The sequence below is a fragment of the Lithobates pipiens genome, unplaced genomic scaffold (assembly GCF_037356315.1).
Source record: "Lithobates pipiens isolate NorthernLeopardFrog02 unplaced genomic scaffold, aLitPip1_a1.2 Scaffold_10, whole genome shotgun sequence".
NCBI lineage: Eukaryota > Metazoa > Chordata > Amphibia > Anura > Ranidae > Lithobates > Lithobates pipiens.
In genome coordinates, this window is record NW_027507686.1 from 215,527,021 (window position 1) to 215,550,420 (window position 23,400).

At 43.4% G+C, this 23,400-nt stretch overlaps 1 protein-coding gene across 1 annotated transcript in view; it reads right to left on the bottom strand.

Moving 5' to 3' along the window:
• Window positions 1-3,378: 3,378 nt before the first annotated feature.
• LOC143939278 (uncharacterized) overlaps window positions 3,379-23,400 on the bottom strand; it is a 70,855-nt gene continuing 50,833 nt past the window's right edge. The window contains exons 10-13 of the mRNA XM_077460955.1: window positions 15,942-16,333; window positions 12,242-12,338; window positions 8,545-8,737; window positions 3,379-3,770 (exon numbers count right to left, since the gene is read on the bottom strand). Of these exons, the coding sequence (XP_077317081.1) occupies window positions 3,619-3,770; window positions 8,545-8,737; window positions 12,242-12,338; window positions 15,942-16,333 (834 nt within the window). The 3' untranslated portion in view covers window positions 3,379-3,618. The remainder of the gene's footprint in view (window positions 3,771-8,544; window positions 8,738-12,241; window positions 12,339-15,941; window positions 16,334-23,400) is intronic.

Consider the following 23,400-nt stretch of genomic DNA (forward strand, 5'->3'; position numbering starts at 1 on the left):
AATTAAGTGTTTTTATCTTTCCCGTATGTGATTTTTGCTTACAGCTAACATCAAGTGAAATCATGTTATGGTCACTGCTACCCAGATGTTCCTTTATCTGAACATTAGTAATACGTTCTGCATGGTTTGAGATTACCAGGTCCAACAGAGCATCATTCCTAGTTGGGGCCTCAATAAACTGTACCATAAAATTGTCCTGTAATAGGTTTACAAATTTTTGCCCTTTAACTGTCCCAGCAGTGCCATTACCCCAGTCAATTTCTGGGTAGTTAAAATCCCCCATTATTATCACTGTCCCAGCCCTTGCAGCCCTTTCTATCTGTGCAAGGAGCTGAGTCTCCACCTCCTCATTAACATTGGGTGGTCTATAACAAACTCCAATGATTAACTTTGAACTACGCGCATCTGTATGCAGTTCTACCCATAATGCCTCAGACTCATCACACTCTCCGCCCACCAGGTCCTCTTTCTCACTCGCTTTGAGATTATTTCTCACATACAGACAGACCCCTCCACCTTTCCTTTTTACTCTGTCTTTCCGAAAGAGTGCATAGCCAGGAATATTAATAGCCCAGTCATGTGAGGAATGAAGCCAAGTTTCAGCAATACCGATTACATCATAGCTCTCCTGATGCACCAGAGCTTCCAACTCGCCTATTTTGCTTGGCAGACTTCTGGCATTGGCGAACAAACATCTTAATGTATTAATATATTTTGACCGGTCACACACTATCCTCTTGGGTGTTCCAAGATTACAACTAGGACTTGCTACTATATTTACCTTGGGTTTATGTGCTTCGGTTACCCCACCACTAATGCCCCTAATATTACCCTCTGGAATATGCTCCACGCTGACTATCTCTATCTCTGAACCCACCCCCCCATCACCTAGTTTAAAAAACCCTCTAACTTTTTGGCCATCCTCAATCCCAGCTGATCTGCACCCTCCTCATTTAGGTGCAGTCCATCCCTTCTATAGTAACGGTTGTCGACTGAGAAGTCGTCCCAGTCCTCCAGGAACCCAAACCCCTCCTTACTACAACAGCTTTTGAGCCACTTGTTTACTTCCCTAATCTCCCTCTTCCTTTCTGGTGTGGCTCGATGTACTGGTAGTATTCCTGAGAATACTACCTTGGAGGTCCTTTTCCTCAACTTAGCTCCCAAGTCCCTAAAATCATTCTTTAGGACACTCCATCTGCCTCTGACTTTGTCATTGGTGCCAACGTGCACCATGACAGCTGGGTCTTCCCCAGCCCCTCCCAGTAATCTGTCCACCAGATCCGTGATGTGCTGAACCCGAGCGCCCGGCAGACAACATACAGTTCGGCACTTCAGGTTGTTGTTACAGATTGGCCTCTCTGTCCTCCTAAGAATTGAGTCCCCTACCACCAGAATCTGTCTTTCCTTTCCCTTCGCTCCCCCCCCCCACTCTCACTGGAGGAGTTCTTCTCCTGGCAGCTAGGAGAATCCCTCAGCTCCAGCAGTGCTGGTCCCTGACTGGGATCACCAATGTCACTCAATGGAGCGTACTTATTGGGATGCTCCAGCCCTGGATCGGCCTCCCTGGCACTAGCCCCTCTACCCTTCCTGACTGTCACCCATCTACTCTCTGCTACTGCCTGCACCTCCTTGTCTCCACCCACCTCTGTGCTGGCCCCTGCCGGCACCTGCCGTGTACTATCCTGGTTCTCATTTAGGGTGGAGGGGCCTCTCAGTGCTGACAGTTGCTTCCCCAGATTCAGAACCTGGGCTTCCAGGGAAACAATGTGCTTACATTTTGCACAGCAGTATTCACCCTCGATCAGATGATCAAGGAACGCATACATGCCGCAAGATGTACACCGAGTCGCCTCTCCACACCCGCCAGTCATTGTACCTATTAATTTAATGAGGATTAGAGATTATACCCAGTCCAAATTACATAACAACTAGCTTTCTGACACTAATACTCAACAAGACAGTACACAGGTACTCACAGACCACTGTGCACCCACAATACACAAGTACTAATGATACACACACACTAGTCCGTAATCCAGAGGCCTCCCGAATGTGCTGGAGATGTGACGAGGAGATAGGCTCCCATTATCATTGTTTATTGGGACTGTCCCCTCATCAGACCCTTCTGGGCCTATGTCCAGATCCTTTTACAAGACCTTTTGTACATGACTATACCCTTAAACCCTTTATGTTACCTGTTAGGACTACCTCTCCTGGGTATTCCAAAATCAGCACAGAAACTGATGGCCTTTATACTCTTAGCAGCTAAAAGAGCAATACCATGTTGGTTGTCCACCACTACCCCTACTAGCTTTCAGCTTCTATCCAATATAGCTGACATCCGTAGGATGGAATATCTGACTGCATCTATTGAGGACTCTCTGTTTTATGGTTTAGCAAAATTTGGGGAGTCTGGGAAGACTTCAACTACTGTCCAGAAAGGTCCCTCCCAGAATGATAGATAGTTATCTCTTATGTTCAACTACCCCTATAATGCTTTGCTGTTTGATTCCTTAGTCTACTGACCAATGGTGTCCCTTCCCCTTTCCTAGTACTCCTTGTTTTTTTTTTTTTTTTTCACCAAGGAAGGTTTGTCAAGCTGGAGGTTAACGCTATATTCATTTGTTCTCTGGTACTATGCTGTACTCTAATCCCCCACACTTGTCAAATGGCTACCTTTCTGTGATTTAATTGGATGCTTTAGTGTAATTCTTCTACATTTGTTCTTCTTATTGTATCTGTGATTGATAACATTTTGATATCCTTGTATAACTTAAAATCATTAATACATTTTCAATGAAAAAAAAAAAAAAAAGAGAAAGAAACCAATCAGCTTCCAGTTTTTATTGTCAACGGTTAATTGAACAAGCCAACGGTAGAAGCTGATTGGCTGCCTTGCACAGATGCAGGAGATTTTGCATTCTTTAATTTTAGTAAATCAACCCCAGTGCGTTTTTGTGATTGGCATTTGGCTAAATATGTCAGTTCTCAGACAAAGAGAATATGAACCAGTTTAAAGAGGAGCTGCAGTCTGCTTACATAATTTGTAATATAAACATCTTTGCCATTCTGAAGCTTCCCTCCAACCACTTTGCATATTATTTTATATATACTGTGATTCTGTACTGGCCAAATATGCTGCAGTAATCTCCCTCCACTAAGTCTGGCTGCATCCATTTTAACTGTGGGCAGCTGAATCTGCTGCCTGTTCACTTCCTGGATTTACACAGACACGCAGAGGCACACCTTCAGCTCTGCAGCTCTGCATCTCTTATTGGCCCTCTTATGACTCATCCCCTCTCCCTTCCTGGCAAACTCTCTCTCTCGCTGTGCATGATGTCATAAGCCTAGGCTAATGACCAGACAAGAAACAGGAAGTTGGCTGTATAAGGTATTTACTTGCAGAAAAAAAATGTTTTACTATCCAAACTTAAAACAATAAGGGCAGAAGATTTAATAGATGGAAAGTTGAAAGTTTTAAGTACCAGAGTACTTTAAACACGGGAATAGCAATCTAAGCTCCAGCAATGCCCAAAGAAATGTTGGTTTCTTATTGATCTTAATAATTATGTACAACTCAGTGATGTTTTAGTGCAGGTCATTTTGCTTCTACAGGGATCAGAAATCTTGTGTATGAAGTCTCTGATAACTGGCAGTCCTGGCTCTCTTCATGAAGATATTTAGCGTTACTGAGATCATCCCCACAGTGGCCATTACTGATAGTGCAATCACCAACGTGTTTCCATTCACCGCAAAGGTTTTCTCTTCACCTGCAAAAAGGATGGACATTTTGAAATTGTAGTGCAGAAGATACAGTCATATTTAACCAAGAAATGAGCCATATGCAGTATCCCACAGGAGGCTCTTAAAAACGACCCTTCTTTGTTCTGACGACTGAAATTCAATTGGCTGCTACCGTTTTTGAGAGACCAAAACAGCACAATTATTAGTTCAAGAGCTGTACAATATAACATTCCAACCAATCAGATATATTCTTTTAATTTCTGCAGTACATTAGCACAAGACATAATAAAGCTGATAGCTCACTGTGTGTTTATCTATCTGACCTCCATTTATTACAGCAGTGGTCTCCAAACTGTGACCCGAGTACCAGATGCGACCCTTAATACAGCCCTTGGGGCAATATTTCTCCCATTGATACAAGGCACCATTCCTCTAATGCCGCGTACACACGATCGGACTATCCAGCAGACATAGTCCGGCGGACCAGAGTCCGGCAGACAATCCGCCCGTGTGTGGGCTCCGCCTGACTTTTTCTTCTCAAAAGTCCGGCGGACTTAGAAAGAAGTCTTGACTCGAAATTGTAGTCCCGCGGACAATCCGCCCATCTGTGTGCTAGTCCGCCGGACTTTTGAAATGAACGGACTTGCCCGCACACGGAGTAAAGTCTGTTCATTTTGAACAACAAAAAAATGACATCAATGAGGCGTCACCATTTATCCCACTGACAACAATGAGGGGTCACGATTCATCCCACTGACATCAACAATGGGGCATCATTTCTCTCACTGACAACAATCATGGGGCACAGTTTCTTCCCCTGATAGCAGCAATGGGGCACTGTTCCTCCTTTTAATACCAATGATGAGGTATTGTTTACTCCCATTGATGCCAGGGCATTTTCTACTGGCCACATTTCGGTTCCCTCAAAGTCCAAAGGACAGTAAGCTGGCCCTTTGTTTAGAAAGTTTAAAGACCACCGAATTACAAGATACATCAGTGACATGGAGCTCAGGAGGAGGTGCCAGTAACATTTGTGGGGGAACCAGGAGACTGACATTCAGAAAGTGTCATAGAAAGACTTTTTCTGACTGGATCAGAGGGCAAGGTAGTTATTTATTTGCTTATTTTCCAAGTATGCCCCTTTCCACAAATTTTTCCTAATGCTGGGGGTCACATTAATTGAGAGAATCAGAACACAGCCATCTGTCACCAGTTAGTCCTCATGCACACTGGATGCTGATAACCCTGGACGTTTTTCTTCTGACAGCAAACAAACGCTTGGTGCTGGTAAATATGAGTACTGCGCTTAGCTGCGTTTACCCGTCAAGCACTTTGGCGTTTATTCATTTCATTGGCCAGAATAAATAATTTATTCTGGTCATTCAAATGAAAAAATGCCCAAGCACTAAATGTGCCTAGCATTAACGCACATTTTTGCCGCGTTTGGCATCTTTCCGCCAAAACACTCCTTTTCTAAACGTGACTCTTCTGCCTTTTATCGCCCCTAAATTCCGCTGGTCCTAAACTTTGGTAAAAGCGTGTGTGTGTGTGTGTGTGTGTGTGTGTGTGTGTTGCTCTCTTCTCAATCACACACCCATCATTTCCCAGATCTGGGGGGCAAAGGCACATTTATGTGAAAGTCTACATTAGGGTGGAGCCCTGGCATACAGATGAGCCGTACACTTGCAGCTGTGTAACATACGGAGTTCTTCTGTGAAGAGTTCTGTCAGGAACAATTAAGCCATCCATAGACAGTTTGAATATCCTGCTGAACTGGCCGAGATTCAAACCATTAATAGGCAAACTGAATGTACCAAGTTGATCAATCGATCAACTTGGGTACAACCAGCCTGCTGGATCTTACATGCGATTATAATCACTGCCTTCTCCTGGCAGGGATAGCCCCCCCCTCTCTGCAGCAACCAACTAAGTCTCAACATCAGCAGGCAACCACCGCTCTGTTCGCACATAGTGTCAGACTGTGTCTGTGTCTCGACTCTCGAATGAATGGAAGCAAGCAAACATTCATTGATGGTCACTGGTAGGCAGCATTGATCGGCGCTGGTAGGCTGCATTTGATGGGCAATGAGGTTTCGCCAAGGTGTCATAAATCCTTGCACCAGCCCTGGATGAGTGCTTATGACAGGTCCAGCAGCTGTATTGACCCACACAGCACTGGATGCTGTGGGGGTATGGGGGGCAGAGGGCTAAAGATTTCAACAAAACAACCAATGACCAGAGCAAGGGACACTTTTCGTATAAGTACCATCTCTTGAACGGATTTTTATTTTTAAAGTGGAACTTTACTGTTCAGTGGTGTCACTAGGGTTGGTGTCACCCCATATAAATTTTCCACATAGAACACTGCATATATTGGCAATCAGGGCCGTCTTTGATAATGATTGGACCCTGGGCAAAAAATTTCTTGGGCCCCCCCCATGCAATTTCATTCTCCACATGCTCTGAGACATACAATAAATATCAGCTAGACTTAAAATCAATTTACTGTATCAGATCAGGCAGCGATTGTAATGGGTTGCCAGAGGTTACAGCATATCATTACCTCTTACTGCCTGATTGCAAGAGGTTGCAGCACATGATTTCTGCTTGTTGATTGATTGCTAGAGATTACTGCACAGTAATACTGCTCACTGATTGGCTGCTAAAGGTTACAGAACATCATCTCCTCACTGCAGAGGGGCATGATATACATATGAATGCTACCTTTATTTACATATCAATGCAGCCAGCCTCAATCTTTTACATAAAAATGCTGCTGCTATTTACATATGAATGACGATTATTTACATGTAAACACAGGGTCTGCTGGTGAGTCATCTGTACACATAGGGCAGAGCTGGGCAGCATGAGTAGCAGCATTTCGCACTGAGATATCAGGATACAGCACGGGACTAAAACTTCAAGGAACAAGGGAATTTAAACTGGGGTAGTTGGCAAGTATGAGGCAGCTGCTTTGGGCCCTACAACAATGACAGGGCCCAGGGCAGCTGCCCCTTTTGCCCTGCCTTAAAGACGGCCCTGTTGGCAATAGTAGTGTCGTTAACAACAATCAAGCAACTAGCAAATTTGATTTGCTATATTAAGGCTTACCTGTAGTTAAAATGAATATCGCCTAAACGGGCACCATTTAGGAGATATTCACACTAGATGCAGCCCCTGGCGTCACCGGCGCATTCGCTCTGAAGGTACTGTGACAGACCTTCAGAGCACCGTGCCGCAACCGAGGGCTTCCGCACACATGCACGGTGGGTACATCATTGCAGTTCTGCCCATACTTTATCTGCTGGCTGGGATATTAAATGAAAAGTCTTTTGCATTTCAAGGATCAACCAGAAGATGGCCTAAGTGACCACCAAATCCAAGTCAGCTATTCGTATGATGGAATTAAAGCTGCCTGTAGCTGAAAATACAGTTGTTGAATTTAATTACTTATGCCGCGTACACACGAGCGGACTGTATGGCGTACTTAGTCCGTCGAAACACATTTCAGCGGACAGTCCGCTTGTGTGTGGGCTTCAACGGACTTTTTCAGCGTGCAGTCCGGCGTACTAAGAATTTCGGATTTTTCAAAATTCTGTCCGTCGTACTTTGGTTTCAGCGGACAATCCGCTCGTCAGTAGGCTAGTTCGATGGACTAAGAATGGCGCATGCCCAGAAAGGATTTACACGGCGGAAGGGTGCTTTGCTGTGTATTGGACTTCCTATTTCTAGTCCCATCGTACGTGCTGTACACGTCATCGCGCAAGCTTTCGACGGACTGTTTGGGTATCCGTGTGTGGTCAAGTCCGTTCAGTGGAAAGTACAACGGACTGTCCGTCGGATTGTATGATGAACTAAGTACGCCATACAGTCCGCTCGTGTGTACGCGGCATTAGACTGACATTTAAATCAACAATAAAAAAGGATTTAGGCTCTGTTTCGACTACTGCGAATTATTGTGCAACTTGACACATTTGAAGTCGCATGACAAGTCAAAATCCATGTATTTCAGTGGTCCCCGCTCCGGCGGACACTCCTCATCGCAAGCCGAGCCCCCCCCTGCCCATTACCATACCAGCTCGGGGGCCAGGGCGGCTCAGGTAAATGGTATGCCCGGGCAGCAGCTGGAGAGTAGAGGACAGTGTGCAGCTGAGATAGTGACAGGCTCAGCAGCGAAGTAGGTGGATGAAGACACAGCAGCGCTGGAAGAAAAAAAATTCCAAAGGGAGCCAGGGCTTTTGTCACCCTCGGGATGGTGTCATCCCTTGGGCGGGTGTCACCCATGTGCGGAACCCCCCCCTGCCCCCCCCCCCCCGTAGCAACGCCACTGATTATGCCTTATGCTGCTAGCATTAGTAAATAGGAAGGTATATTTTATTTACTTGTTTTGAACTTTGTTTTACATTTCTTCAGTTACTTCCTGCTGTCTTGCCTAGGAAAATGATGTCATACATACCAGGAGTCTTCAGGAGGGGAGGAGGGTTTTTCTCAGCTAACCCCACTCTCTGGCATGCATGCCTGAGCTAAGGGCAGATAGATTCCAGGAAGTAAATTTTAGATAAATCATTTGCCCTTACTCAAGATGGCCACAGCCAGAAATGCTAGGTGGGTGTTTTTTTTTTTTTTAAGTGCTTTCTCAACAAAATAAAGCATGGAGACATAGATGGATAGAAGAGTAGATGGGGGAGTTTGCTTTGAATAGTAAAAATTAATTAAATAGTGTTTTTGGTTTGTGGTGCTCAGATACAGTAAAGATCAGTTTTCATTTTAGATACACTTAGGCTTTAAGCTTGTCTTTACCTTTTTCAGTGAGAGTCTTTCTTTTCATGCTCACAGGGCCCTGAGAGATAAAGTGCTGCTGAGACTCCGATATTAAAGATCGTCTGTGTCTGTATTTGCTGGAAGCTTCCATTGATTTTGTGATACAGCCCTGGGTACAACGTGTATTTGGAGCCCCCGTCTTACATAAGATAACAATGCAGTTTATGTAAACCTGAAAGCAATTAGAACTTCAGCCAAAAATATCATGATAAACATTAAAAGCCTATTAAAAAGGTAAATTAACAAAATCAGCTTTTTCTGCAATATTCACAGATTTCCCCATTGCGACTTTAGTTTTCCTCTCAGCCTCTCAGCATGCTTCTTGCAGCGCGTGAACTGGTTGGCGCCATGAGCTGCTTTTTCCTTTTACACTTCAGCACTGCTGTACAGGGACAGCAAGAATCTGACAGTAGGTCTAATTCAGGTACTTGCACTGTTTGCTTTAAAAAAACACATCTGATAAATATCTAAAGATAATTTTTTTTTTTTTTTTTTTTAAGTTGAGTCGAGACTGGTTAAAACGGCAGTTTTTTGCCCTATTTTGTAGATTCCTGTCTTCCTGCCCTGTTGAAACAATAAAAAGCAATAGGAAATCTATTCAAAATGAAAAAAGTGCCCTGTTAGACAGTTGCCACCAGAACAAGTGTCCCTATTGGAAGATTTTATTTTTTTTCCTATTCTGGTGGCAGTGCAAAATTTTATTTTCTTTCTTTTTTTTTTTTTGCTCAGTGATAGTAGTCACCAGGACAAAGCAAAAGAGCAATGCTCATGAGAGGGAAGAGAGAAAGCTATAAAAACTCAACTGGGGGTTCTGTCACCTCTGTGACCAAGCCCTGGTGAGCGGGGCGAAACATGTCAGGGGGGGAGGCTGGAGCGGCATGGTAATATACTTTTCTTCTCTTTGATGATGCTCCTGTACTTCTGAATGATGCACTGATGGCAGCTCCCTTCACTGCGACCAGTGGGGAGATTTCTGTCTCAGATTACAGTGGCGCTGCAAGTTTTATTTGGATCACTCTAACCTTTCTCCACGTCATTGGAAACTGAAAAAATATTGGCTTTAGATACACTTTAAAGTGGAATTTCAGGTTTAATATGACTTTAAATGGTTTGTTTGGCCAAGATGTCCCAAATTAACTATTTCTATTACATATCTATGTGACCGCTGTGTGCGCTGTAAAATACTATAGTACAGCCGTGGCCAAAAGTTTTGAGAATGACACAAATATACATTGTCACAAAGTCTGCTGCTTCAGTGTTTTTAGACATTTTTGTCATATGTTACTATGGTATACTGAAGTATAATTACAAGCATTTCATAAGCGTCAAAGGATTTTATTGACAATTACATTCATTTTATGCAAAGAGTCCATATTTGCAGTGTTGACCCTTCTTTTTCAAGACCTCTACATTTCGCCCTGGCATGCTGCCAATCAACTCATGCTGGAAAAGGCATTGTTCATCACCAAACTGTCCTTGGTAGGTTGGGGGAAGTTGCTCTCGGAGGATGTTTTTTGTACTATTCTTTATTCTTGGCTGTGTTCTTAGGCAAAATTTTGAGTGAGCCCACTCCCTTGGCTGAGAAGCAACCCCACACATGAATGGCCCCAGGATGTTTTACTGTTGACATGACACAGGACTGATGGTAGCGCTCACCTTTGTTTCTCTGGACAAGATTTTTTCCAGATTGCCCCAAACAATCGGAAAGGGGATTTAGCAGAGAAAATGGCTTTACCCCAGTCCTCAGCAGTCCAATCCCTGTACTTTTTGCAGAATATTAGTCTTCCCCGGATGTTTTTCCTGGAGAGAAGTGGCTTCTTTGCTGCCCTTCTTGACACCAGGTCACCCTCCAAAAGACTTTGGGGGTTATTTACGAAAGGCAAATCCACTTTTCACTGCAAGTGCACTTGGAAGTGCAGTCACTCTAAATCTAATGCCCCATACACACGATCAGAAACTCCGTCAGAAAAAACTTGGATGGTTTTTCCAACGGAATTCCGCTCAAGCTTGCCTTGCCTACACACGGTCACACAAAAGTTCTCTGAACTTTCAACCGTCAAGAACGCAGTGACATTCAACACTACGACGAGCTGCAAAAATGAAGTTCAATGCTTAAAATTGTTTCCGAGCATGTGTGATTTTTTTTTGCGAATCCGAATTGCATACAGACGAACGCATTTCCGGATAGGAACTTTTTCCGACTGAAAAATAGAGAACCTGCTCTCAATCTTTTGCTGGCTGGAATTCTGCCAGCAAAAGTCCGAAGGAGTATACACATGGGTGGAATTTCTGACCAAAAGCTCACATCAGACTTTTGCTGGCAGAATTTCTGATTGTGTGTATGGGGCATAAGGGGTAGATCTGAAATGAGTGGAAGCTCTGCTGATTTTATCATCCAATCATGTGCAAGCTAAAATGCGTTTTTTTATTTTCCTTGCATGTCCCCCTCGGGTCTACAGCGACTTTACTGCCCAGCGCACTTTCAGTGCAAAGTGGATTTTCCTTTAGTAAATAACCCCCTTTGCCTCACTGTGTGCGCAGATATGCTCACACCAACCTGCTGTCATTCCTGAGAAGGCTCTGCACTGGTGGTGACCCACTTCCACAGCTGAATCAACTGTAGGAGATGATCCTGGCACATGTTGGACATTTTTGGGCGCCCTGAAACCTTCTTCACAAATGCAGTGGAAATGTTTTTTATGGGATTAAGTTCATTTTCATGGCAAAGAGAGATTTTGCAATTAATTGCAATTTATCTGATCAATCTTCATAACATTCTGGAGTATATGCAAGTTGCCATCATAAAAACTGAGGCAGCAGACGTTGTGAAAATAAATTTTTGGGTCATTCTCAAAACTTTTGGTCATATATGCTGTATAGTTTCATAGTTGGTAGGGTTGAATAAAGACACTAGTCTATCTAGTTCAACCTGTGTTGGTGTAGGTTGATAATTCTACAACAGTTCATTATTGCAAACAGTGGGTGCATCGTTCTGTAACAAAAATAGTTTGATGGGGCCAGCTTGGCCGCAACAAACTATTTAAAGTCACGTTAAAGCTGGAATTTTACTTTATGTACATTCATTTGTGTTTTTTATATCTGCCTAGAGTTCAGCTTTAGGTAAGTAGCCATAGACAAGATGGCCTTTTTCCAGGCTTTCAACTTTGTTAGGGTCAGCTGGCATTGAGGTTGTGAATGTATGTGTGACATCAGAATATGCTCCTGGGCTAAAGAAAAGTCTTTAGCTCAGTTTTATTTTTTTTTCTCTGCCAATATACAATTGTCTTATTGAGTGGCCTCACAGACCCCTACTAACAGTTCTCTGTTCTTTTTCAGGCCTCTCCCGCAGGGGAATGCTGTCTTCTGGACCTAAGTCCCTGCAATCAAGGCTGGAGGCTCTTTCCCACCTAAAGCCTCCCTAAACCTCCGAATTCCAGGTCCCAAAAGAGGACTTACTAATCCTGAGAGAACTGTAAATAGATTTTCTCCTCTGCAACTGGCCCACCCCGGAACCCCTCACCCTGCAGGGATGAGAGCCCCTGAGATTCAAATTTTCCCACTTAAATGGACCACAACCCAAATAACGTGGAAAAAATACCTGCTTTCCAGGGCTAATGTCTGGTGTTATATAACAGTGGTGTTAGTATATATATATATATATATACAGTGTGCTTACCTCTGGATAATCTCCAATGAATGCAAAGGCCTCCATTGCAAATCTGTACTTTGTATTTGATCCGGGATAAACCACCACTGTGTTATCCTTTATACACCTGCAACACCAATAATAATGGAACTGAATTGTTGATGTTAATATTAACCAGTTGTGGACATTGAGTGTGCTAAATACACCCCAAAATAAAACGTAATTGAAGTATTCAGGCCATGTGTGTTACACCCTGTCCTTCTGCCTTGCTGATACTCCCCCTTGTATTATCTAGTCAAAATGACAATAAGGAGTTGCTGTGAAAATGCAACACCTGCTGTCAAAAACTGGATCTTCTGACACAATGTACAGCACAGAGGCAAGACAGAGATACAAAGTACCATGGTTACTTTATGTATCTACTCTGTTTCATCCGTCTCCAGATCAAAGGGTTGAGCTTTGATCTGCATATGATGTGTTCCTTTTTAACCCTCAATTTACCCAAATCAACTCTAAAAGTGGAAGTCTATGATAAAACTAAAATCCCTGCATCTATAGCCACCAACATTCTAACACTAACCTCTCTATCTCTGAAAAGTAAAAAAATACTTGCTATACATACCTTTTCTACAGGTGATCCGACCCGATCTCCAGCGCCGGAAGCTCTGCAGAGGAAACGTCCGACAATGGCTGTGAAATGAATGGGAAATGACGTCACCCATAGAGTTACTATGGAGCTTCTGTTGACGGACGTTTCCTCTGCACCCGTCCACACAGCAAAGCCGCAGCTGACAGCGAAGCGTGGGATCAGAGCTTCCGCCGCTGGAGATCGGGTCGGATCGCCTGTAGAAAAAGTATGTATAGCGAGTTTTTCTTTTCAGGGCTAGAAAGGTTAGTGTAAGCCCCTGTACACACGGTCGGAGACTTCGACAACCAAATCCGTCGGATTTTGCCCGTCGGATTTTGTCCGTTGGATCTTGTCCGAAACTGTTGCATACACACGGTCGGACAAAGTTGTTGAAAAATCCGATCTTTCAGAACGTGATGACGTAATTTCGTTACGATGGGACTACGTTCAGGCTAGTAGCCAATAGCTTTGATGTAGGAATTTGATCTGAGCATGCGTGGCACTTGGTCCGATCAAAATTCTCTACACATGATCGGAGTATGTCCGACCGGCCCAGTTGGTCGGGAAATATTTCCAACAAGTTGGAAAATTGGGTCCGAAGGATATTCCGATGGAATCAGTGCGATGCATACCACACACAGTCGGATTATCCGACAACACGGTCTGATAGGACACATTCCGACGGATTCTCCGACCGTGTGTACAAGGGCTTAGAATGTTGGTAGCTATAGATGCAGGGATTTTATTTTTATCATAGACTTCCATTTTAACTACTTTCCATTCTCCTCTAAGTAATTATTTTCCTGCTGATACCTTTTTGGTATTTCCATTTTTCTATCCTTTAACATTTAAATATATTTAAATTTTATTAATTTTCTTTGTTACTTTTTTTCTACTCTCACAATAAAAAAAAAGCAAAAGTTAAAAAATTGCAATTGCAATGCTTTGTACCAGAATCCTAATTTAGATATTTTAAATTGGACAAATTGTAGAATTAAATGTATACTTTTTATTTATGCTATAACTGTTTTTTAAATACTGACCAAAATAGAAAAATTTGGGGTTATTTTTTGTTTGTTTGTTTTTTGTTTATGGTGCGCAAAGTTGATTTTTCAATGTAGTCAGTACAAAAACTGTTGCTTATTTTTTTTTAATTATAAAAGTATGAAAAACTATTTCCCATTAGGGCACCCTAAAAATGGATCAGATATTTTACACTGAAGACCCCTTATTGTATCCCAATTACCCCCTTTCCCTTTCCTATTGAAAATCGATTTGAACAGGACAGCACAGTTGTAAGATGCTACGTATTCTCTTGTAATAAGTTACAACACAGAGCTATTTCTGGGGTCCAGACAAGTGGAAAATGCATGGATATTTTGTCTATTCTTAATAATTCAAAATATCTTTGCTGTTGTTATTTCTTATTAATGTGTCACAAATATAATCCTATCATTAATAAACTTAAAAAAAAAAACAGAGATATACTTGTGCTTGGTGTGGCATGAGACTGCAGCATTTAAAATATCTGAATACAGGACATTAAAAATCCTATACAAAAGATGCCTTTTTAGGAGAAACGCATCGGTCGGAGCAGTTTTGTGACATCATCTTGCATGCTAGCTGGTCCCGCAGTGGTGCTTGCTTATTGATATTGCTTGATTGTTTCTACTGTCATGTGAGGGTATGTTCCTTTGAAATAATAATTAAGTTGTAAGCATACTGCACCAGGAGGCTCCTCCATTGTGTTATCTGAATACTGTCTGTGGAGTACTGTGATGGTTAAAGAGTGAGATAAAGTGCCCATGAGAAATATCCATTGGTGTCATTAACTAGGAGCTGGCTGCCTGGACCCCAGTGTTGTGCAAAAGTACAAACTGATATCTTTGAGTTCCAAATTTCTGGTAAGAAGTTGTGCATGGAGGAGCAGCGTCTGAAGCACTTTATATGGCTTTCAATGTCACTAAAAGCACCTTAATTTACTTTGTGGACTTTAGATTGATTTTGTGGACTTTTTATATACATTTATTATTAATTTCCTATTAAGAAATTTTGGGTGGTTTCTTGTATTGTATGCACATTGTATGCGCATATTATTTTGAATGTAAATATTATTTATTGATGCGCTTTTTATTGGATGACTTTATGATTTGATAAATTATATGCACACTTATTATTCTGTATAAAACTAATAAACCTCAGTTGTGTTGTCGAACTGTATGGGTAGTTTAATGTTTATACTGGTGCTTTTTTCTAAAGAAATATAAAAAAAATGCATATGAATATTTTATTGCCTTCTGTCATATTTCTCTATCTTCTTAGCACCTTTGGTAAATAAACATATACATATATGTTGCTTACATAGGTCAGTAGCTCAAGTTGAAATTTAAATAAATAAGTTTATGAGGCAGTGGAGTCACTCTTCCTTTATTGGAAACTCAGTTTGAGCTTGCATTTAGACAGAGCAAGGATAACAGATGTTAACCAGAAAATAACTAATTTTACCCCAGAAGTGCATGCATGCCACATTTGTATTCCTGTCGTTGGCATTGCCCTGTCACTGCAGAATCTCCCTCACCAGTTAGTGACTGGCACCCTGCTAATCTTGGCAGCAAGAGTACAACATTGTACAAATAGGCAAGTACTTTTCTGCTCTCTGTAGCAATTCTGTCCCCTGCAAGTTATCACCTGCGTCAGGATTTCAAGTGTCCGGACAACAAATTTGAAGCAAGAACTGTAGTCAGTGGCCAACGTTCAAGTGTTGTTTGTTGCCAGGGTGGATATGTAGCAATGAAATGCTGTGTCTGTGAGAGTATTCCTTTGATAGATTGTCACAGATGTGTGTAGCTTTCCTCTGACAACAAGCAACAACTGGACTTTTCTTCTTTTTTGGCTCACTGGATTCCTCCAAAGCCTGTACAGAGCTAGCAGAACAAGATAAATACTGTAAAAGACACTATTTACAATGCTAATTAGTTCAGTGTGATGACAAATAATAAAATCTGTAATTTAAGTCAAAAGGAATAGAACTGTTTTGTATATTATACAATTTTTGTCTATTTTTAAAAAATCAATAATAAAAAAAAAAGGAATAGAACTTACCCGTTTTCGATGATGTTATAGAAGATGGGATCGGACGGATTGTCATGTGGTGTGGCCTTACAGGACTCCACAAATAACTCTATATTGGGCACCGATGAAGAAACCTGAATCTCCATATACAGTAACTCCTTCAGTACGACCTCCAGAGGAGACCGTGTGTTCACCTCCACAAATCGACTGTCTGTGAAGAACTGGATCTTGTAGGTAAAATTACCAAAGCCGGCCTCAGTAAATATGAAATCTGAACTATGGGCACGGAATGAAGCCGATACTCTGTTATTTTTAGGAAAGGAGCAGTTAAAGGGGATAGAAATCCCATTTTGTCTTGTGATTGTAGAAGACGTGTCGTGGTTGGTGGCTATGTTTTTGAACACTATATTTTCCTCCGTTTCCTATAAAATATAAAAGCAAAATAGGCAATTACAAGGTGAGTCGCAAAATAGGCAATGACAAACACTGAAAGAAATAGATATACAGTATACACAACCCTGCAAATGACTGGCACTTTCTTTCCATCTTTAATAAATATTACGTATTTACCTAAATGTAATGATTTTCTAGGGTTTTTGTATGGAGAGTGGTATCTCAAAGAAAAAAATAAAATGTTCGGCCATACTAAAGGAGTAATTTCTTTGTTTCTGCCAACATCAAGTCATCATTTTATCTAGCACAGCCTTTCTCAACCTTTTTTTTTTACCCCAGAGGAACCCTTAAAATAAAGTTTAGGTCTTAGGGAACCCCTACTAAAATTATTTTGTGGGAAAATGCCCCTTACATTGGTGGTCAGTGGACAGAATGCCTATATTACAGTGGTTATCAGAATGACATCCTTACTGGGCATTTAGCCTCTTTGCATGAGATTCTTGTGTTTAAGTGTGGACAGAAGGCACAGGCACATCATCCAGCCCCACCTCTGACAACCTCGCTGCACTGAGTGTTACAAACAATTAGAGCAGAATGTGCTCAGGGCCCAATATGCTGAATGCAAGAAGTCTGCATACTGTCCTAACCACTTAATGCACTGTCATCCGAAGCAGATTTGGGCCTCTCATAGAGTTTTACAGGCTGCCAGCAACAGGGCTGGATCGTTCGCCTGCGTCTTCCATCTGTATGAAAATTCTGGAATCTCTGGAAAGCTAAACTTTAGTGTGCATGAGGGTGGAAAATAAATAAATAAATATAATGTGTGTATATTAATATATATGTATATATATATATATATATATATATATATATATATATATATATATATATATATATAGTCAAAAGTATTGGGATACCTGCCTTTACACATACATGAACTTTAATAGCATCCCAGTCTTAGTCCGTAGGGTTCAATATTGAGTTGGCCCACCCTTTTCAGTCATAACAGCTTCAACTTTTCTGGTAAGGCTATCCAAAAGGTTTAGGAGTGTGTCTAACCGCTTCCCGCCCGCCCTATAGCCGAATGACGGCCTTAGAGCGGGCGGCTTCCTTCGCCTGGCCGTCCCTGGACGGCCAGGTGTTTACTTCCGCAATGCGCGCCGCCGGGGGCGCGCATCGCGGAAGTTTTGTACTCGCCGTGTCTCCCGGAGACAGGCGAATACAGATCGCCGTGAACGGCCAATCAAAGCGGCCGTTCACAGAGCGATCTAAGCTGCCAATAGGAGATGATCTCAAATGTAAACATATGAGATCATCTCCCATTGCCGTGTCTCTCTCTCCTCACACAGAGACAGCGTGTGAGGAGAGAGAGGATCTGTGAGTGCAACATTGTATCTGTATTGAGTACCAGTGCCAATTGTCAGTCCCAGTGCCAATTGTCAGCCCCAGTGCCAATTGTCAGCCCCAGTGCCATCTGTCAGCCCCAGTGCCAGTGCCATCTGTCAGCCCAGTGCCATCTGTCAGCCCAGTGCCAGTGCCGCCAGTGCCACCTGCCAGCGCCACCTGCCAGCGACAGTGCCATCCGTCAGCCCCTAGTGCCGTCAGCCCCAGTGCCGTCAGCGCCAGTGCCGCCAGTGCCACCTACCAGCGCCAGTGCCAGCGCCACCTGCCAGCGCCAGTGCCACCTGCCAGTGCCACCTGCCAGTGCCATCCGTCAGCCCCAGTGCCGTCAGCCCCAGTGCCGTCAGCCCCAGTGCCGCCAGTGCCAGTGCCACCTACCAGTGCCAGCGCCACCTGCCAGTGCCAGTGCCACCTGCCAGTGCCACCTGCCAGTGCCACCTGCCAACGCCAGTGCCATCCTTCAGCCGAAGTGCCGTCAGCCCCAGTGCCGTCAGCGCCAGTGCCAGTGCCACCAGTGCCAGTGCCGCCAGTGCCAGTGCCACCTGCCAGTGCCACCTGCCAGCGCCATCTGCCAGCCCCATTTGCCAGAGCAAATAGCCAGCGCCATCTGTCAGCGACATCTGTCAGCGACATCTGCCAGCGACATCTGTCAGCGACATCTGTCAGCCCCATCTGCCTCCAGTGCCATCTGCCTCCAGTGCCATTTGTCAGTGCCACGTGTTGTCAGTGCCACCTGCCACGTCAGTGTCACCTGTGATCAGCGTCACCTGTCAGTGTCACCTGCCACATCAGCGTCACCTGTCAGTGTCATCTGCCAAATCAGCGTCACCTGTCAGTGTCACCTGCCACATCAGCGTCACCTGTCAGTGTCACCTGCCACATCAGCGTCACCTGTCATTGTCATCTGCCAAATCAGCGTCACCTGTCAGTGTCACCTGCCACATCAGCGTCACCTGTCAGTGTCATCTGCCAAATCAGCGTCACCTGTCAGTGTCATCTGCCAAATCAGCGTCACCTGTCAGTGTCATCTGCCAGATCAGCGTCACCTGTCAGTGCCATTTTTGATCAATAAAAATGTCACAAAGATTGTATTCAGCTGAGGAGGCATATGATATCCTTGCAGCCGACGAGAGCAACGGGGAGGTTTACGCTTCGGATTCCTCCTCATATTCAGATTCTGAGTCTGACGTGGACTACGAGCCTGTCCTCAGCAGCGGTACCATGACAGCCTCAGAGGAGGAAGATGATAGTCCGCCCGTCAGACGAAGGCACACTGGTGAGGAGGCGGTACCATCCACCAGCACCGCAGAGCCATCCACCGGCAACCCAGTGCCATCCACCGGCACCACAGTACCTCGGCAAAGGCCACGTACAAGTGGGGTGTCAACTCGGCCCCAAAGGGTTAGGTCCCATGCCAGCCTTCCCTATTCCCTCCAGAACCCCTTGTGGCTTCCTTCTAACTCAGGAGAAGCCAACGTTCCCCCTTTCACTGCCAACCCAGGAGTCCAGGTGGACACACACAATTTTTCCCTGATGGACTTTTTCCACCTAATTTTTACAGAGGACTTGCTTGAATCCATTGTGGTCCAGTCCAACCTATATGCCCAACAATTTATTGAAAGCAACCCAACGTCCTCTTATGCCCGTCCCTACAAGTGGAGAGCCCTAACAGTGGAGGAGTTTAAATTTTTTTTGGGCCTCACATTTTGTATTGGACTAAACAATAAAAATGAAATATGTGCATATTGGTCATCCCGCCCCATCTATCACATGCCCATCTTTTCCTCAATAATGTCCCGGACCAGATATCTAACGATAATGAGATTCCTACACTTTAATGACAATACCCAATGCCTTCCCCGGAATGACCCAAATTTTGATCAACTTTACAAAATTCGGCCGCTAATAAATTATTTTTCTCATATTTTCCCCCAGTTGTTTACCCCAGACCAACACATATGTGTGGATGAGTCCCTGATCAAATTTTCTGGCAGGCTGGGCCTAAAGCAATTTATTCCCTCCAAAAGGGCCCGCTATGGGGTGAAAATGTATAAGTTGTGTGATCGAGCCACAGCGTATACATATTCCTTCATGGTATACGAAGGGAAGGACACCCAGCTACATCCCCCTAATTGCCCCGAATACATCGGATCGAGTGGAAAAGTTGTTTGGGAACTCATAAACCCACTCCTGGAGAAAGGCTACCATCTCTATGTGGACAATTTTTATACAAGTTTACCCCTGTTCCGCAACCTCCATAGAATGCAAACTCCAGCATGTGGCACCGTAAGAACGAACCGGAAGGGCTTTCCTCAAAGCCTCGTCAACAAAAGGCTAAGAAAAGGCGAAGCGGCGAGCTTACGGAACGAGGAAATTTTGGCTGTGAAGTGGAGGGACAGAAGGGATGTCTACATGCTTTCTTCGATCCACAACAACACTTTTGTTGAGATCACCAGGAGGGATGGCCCAATACTAAAACCCACTTGTATCCATGAGTACAACATGTTCATGGGGGGTGTCGACTTGAACGACCAGATGCTCGAACCCTATCTTGCCACGAGAAGAACATACAAGTGGTATAAAAAAATTGCAATTTATTTCTTTAATTTGGCCATATACAACACATATGTCATTTATCGTAAGTCCACAGAAAGACCCATACCCTTCCTTGGCTACCAGGAGGAAATCACCACTGCCCTTATATACCCCAACGGCCCACCACAAAACATTCGATCCGATGTAATTAGCAGACTCTCTGAACGCCACTTTCCTGACAAAATCCCTCCCAAACCAACAGGCCGAAGACATCAGAAAAAATGTCGGGTGTGCAGCAAACGAGGAGTGAGAAGAGACACCACTTATCACTGTGCCCAATGCCCTTCCCAACCAGGCCTCTGCATAGGTGACTGTTTCCGCCGTTACCATACTTTAGTGAATTATTAGTGAAGTATGGTAACCATAACCCTCACTTCCTGCCATTTACCTTCAAACCCCTTATGCCTCTGCTTGCTCTGTAACTGACCCTGGCTTGTTATTCGACCACGCTTCTGCCTACTGATTTTGTACATACCTCTGTCTGATCTGGAACTGACCCTGGCTTGTTATTCGACCACGCTTCTGCCTACTGATTCTGTTTACGCCTCTGCCTGATCTGGAACTGACCCTGGACTGTTATTCAACCACGCTTCTGCCTACTGATTCTGTACATACCTCTGCCTGATCTGGAACTGACCCTGGACTGTTTGACCATGCCTTTTGCCTGCCTCTTGGACTGATCTTGTACCCTCTGTGGACTAGTGGGATTCATAACAGGGGTCTCACATATGTGAGGGGCTCCAGAATAGTTTTTTTGGATGAAGAAGACAATTTCCCTTGTTTTCTCATTCCTAGATTAGGGTCTGGAGACTCGGAGGCTTCAAAGAGATTTGGGTGGGAGAAGCCTCTACCCCTATCCCCATTCTGTCCTGAAAAAGGCCCTACTTCTGCCTGCTGCCTGTAGGACCTATACCATCATGCCTCTGCCTGTCGCATGAACTGACCACAGCACATGGATGGACCATGTTCCTGCCTACTACCAGGACCAATATTTTGGCAATGCTGACGATCTCTGCCTGCACTGACCTTGGACTGTATATGGACAGTATCCCTGCCTGCTGCCAATAATGACTATGGACAGTATACCTGCCTGTTGCCTGGAAAATTGTGTTCACTTTTGTTGACCAAGTCCCTGCCTGCTGCCTGGACCAGTGCTATCATCCTGTGGACAACTGCGCTGCTAAAACCACAGGTAATCTTTTGTTTACTCTTTTCTCAGTAGAATGTATTTTGGGGTGTAATTCTTGGTATGTGCATGCTATGTGTCCCTGGAACACCTGATGGTGTTCCTTGCATGCTGGGCCTCTGTATGTGGCCAAGCTGTGTAAAAGTCTCACATATTTGGTATCGTTATACTCAGGAGGAGTAGTAGAACGTATTTTGGGGTGTCATTTTTGCTATGTACATGCTATGTGTTGTAAATATCTTATAAATGGACAACTTTGCGTAAAAAAATGCGTTTTAATTTTTTTTCCACATTTTCCCAAAACTTCTGGAAAAAAAATGAACCATTCAAACGACTCAATATGCCTCATAGATTATACGTTGGGGTGTTAGCTTTCCAAAATGGGGTCACTTTGTGGGCATTTCCATTGTCCTGGTGCTCCAGGGCCTTCAAAACTGTAATAGGTGGTTGAGAAATGAAATGTGTAATTTATGCTCCTAGAACGCCTGATGGTGCTATTTCAATATTGGGCCTCTGTATGTGGCCAGGCTGTGTAAAAGTCTCACACATTTGGTATCGTAATACTCAGAAGGAGTAGCAGAACGTATTTTGGGGTGTCATTTGTGGTATACACATGCCATGTGAGAGAAATAACCAATTACGTTAAAAATTTTGTGAGAAAAAAAAAAAAAAAAAATCTTCATTTTGCAAAGAATTGTGGGAAAAAGATGACAACATCAAAAACCTCACCATGCATCTTAGTAAATACCTTGGAATGTCTACTTTCAAAAAAGGGGTCATTTGGTGGGTATTTGTACTTTCCTGACTTGTTCGGGTCACAAGAAATGAGATAGGCCACCAGTACATCAGATGTGATCAATTTTGTGCGATTCGCACCACAGCTTGTAGACTCTCTAACTTTCACAAAGACCAAATAATATCCAATAATTTGGGTTATTTTTACCAAAGATATGTAGCAGTATAAATTGTGGCCAAAATTTATGAAAAAAAAATTATAATTTGCAAAATTTTATCACAGAAACAAAGAAATATGTGTTTTTTTTCAAAATTTTCGGTCTTTTTTCATTTATAGCGCAAAAAATAAAAACCCCAGAGGTGATCAAATACCACCAAAAGAAAGCTCTATTTGTGGGAAAAAAAGGACACAAAATTAATTTGGGTACAGTGTTGCATGACTGAGTAATTGTCATTCAAAGTGTGAGAGCACCAAAAGCTGAAAATTGGTCTGGTCAGGAAGGGTGTTTAAGTGCCCAGTAAGCAAGTGGCTATAGGAATGTTTGACCATTCTTCCAGAAGCACATTTGTGAGGTCAGGCACTGATGTTGGACAAGAAGGCCTACCTCACTCTAATTCATCCCAAAGGTGTTCTATCAGGTTGAGGTCAGCACTCTGTGCCGGCCAATCAAGTTCCTCCACCCCAAACTCGCTCATCCATGTTTTTATGGACCTTGCTTTGTGTGCTGGTGCGCAGTCATGTTAGAACATGACATACCCAAATTGTTCCCACAAAGTTGGGAGCATGAAATTATCCAAAATGTTTTGGTATGCTGACGCCTTAGCAGCTCCCTTCACTGAAACTAAGGGGACAAGCCTAACCCCTGAAAAACAAACCCACACCATAATACCCCTCCACCAAATTATTTGGACCAGTGGGGACAATGGGGACAACTATTGAGCATTGACCATTTGTAGTCTGCTGCCAATGTGTGGGTGACAACGCAGGAGAAGATCTAGATGCGCAACTGGTGTCCTTATCCCCTTATAACAGAAAGTGCCTGAACAAGGACTTTCATGGCAGGATCTCCTGTTATTTTAATGAATTCTGCAGTTTAATAAGATTGAAAATTACTTTTGAAATGACATTAACATGTAAATGTTTATATGACATTTTAGTGAAGAAGTTTCCATATACTT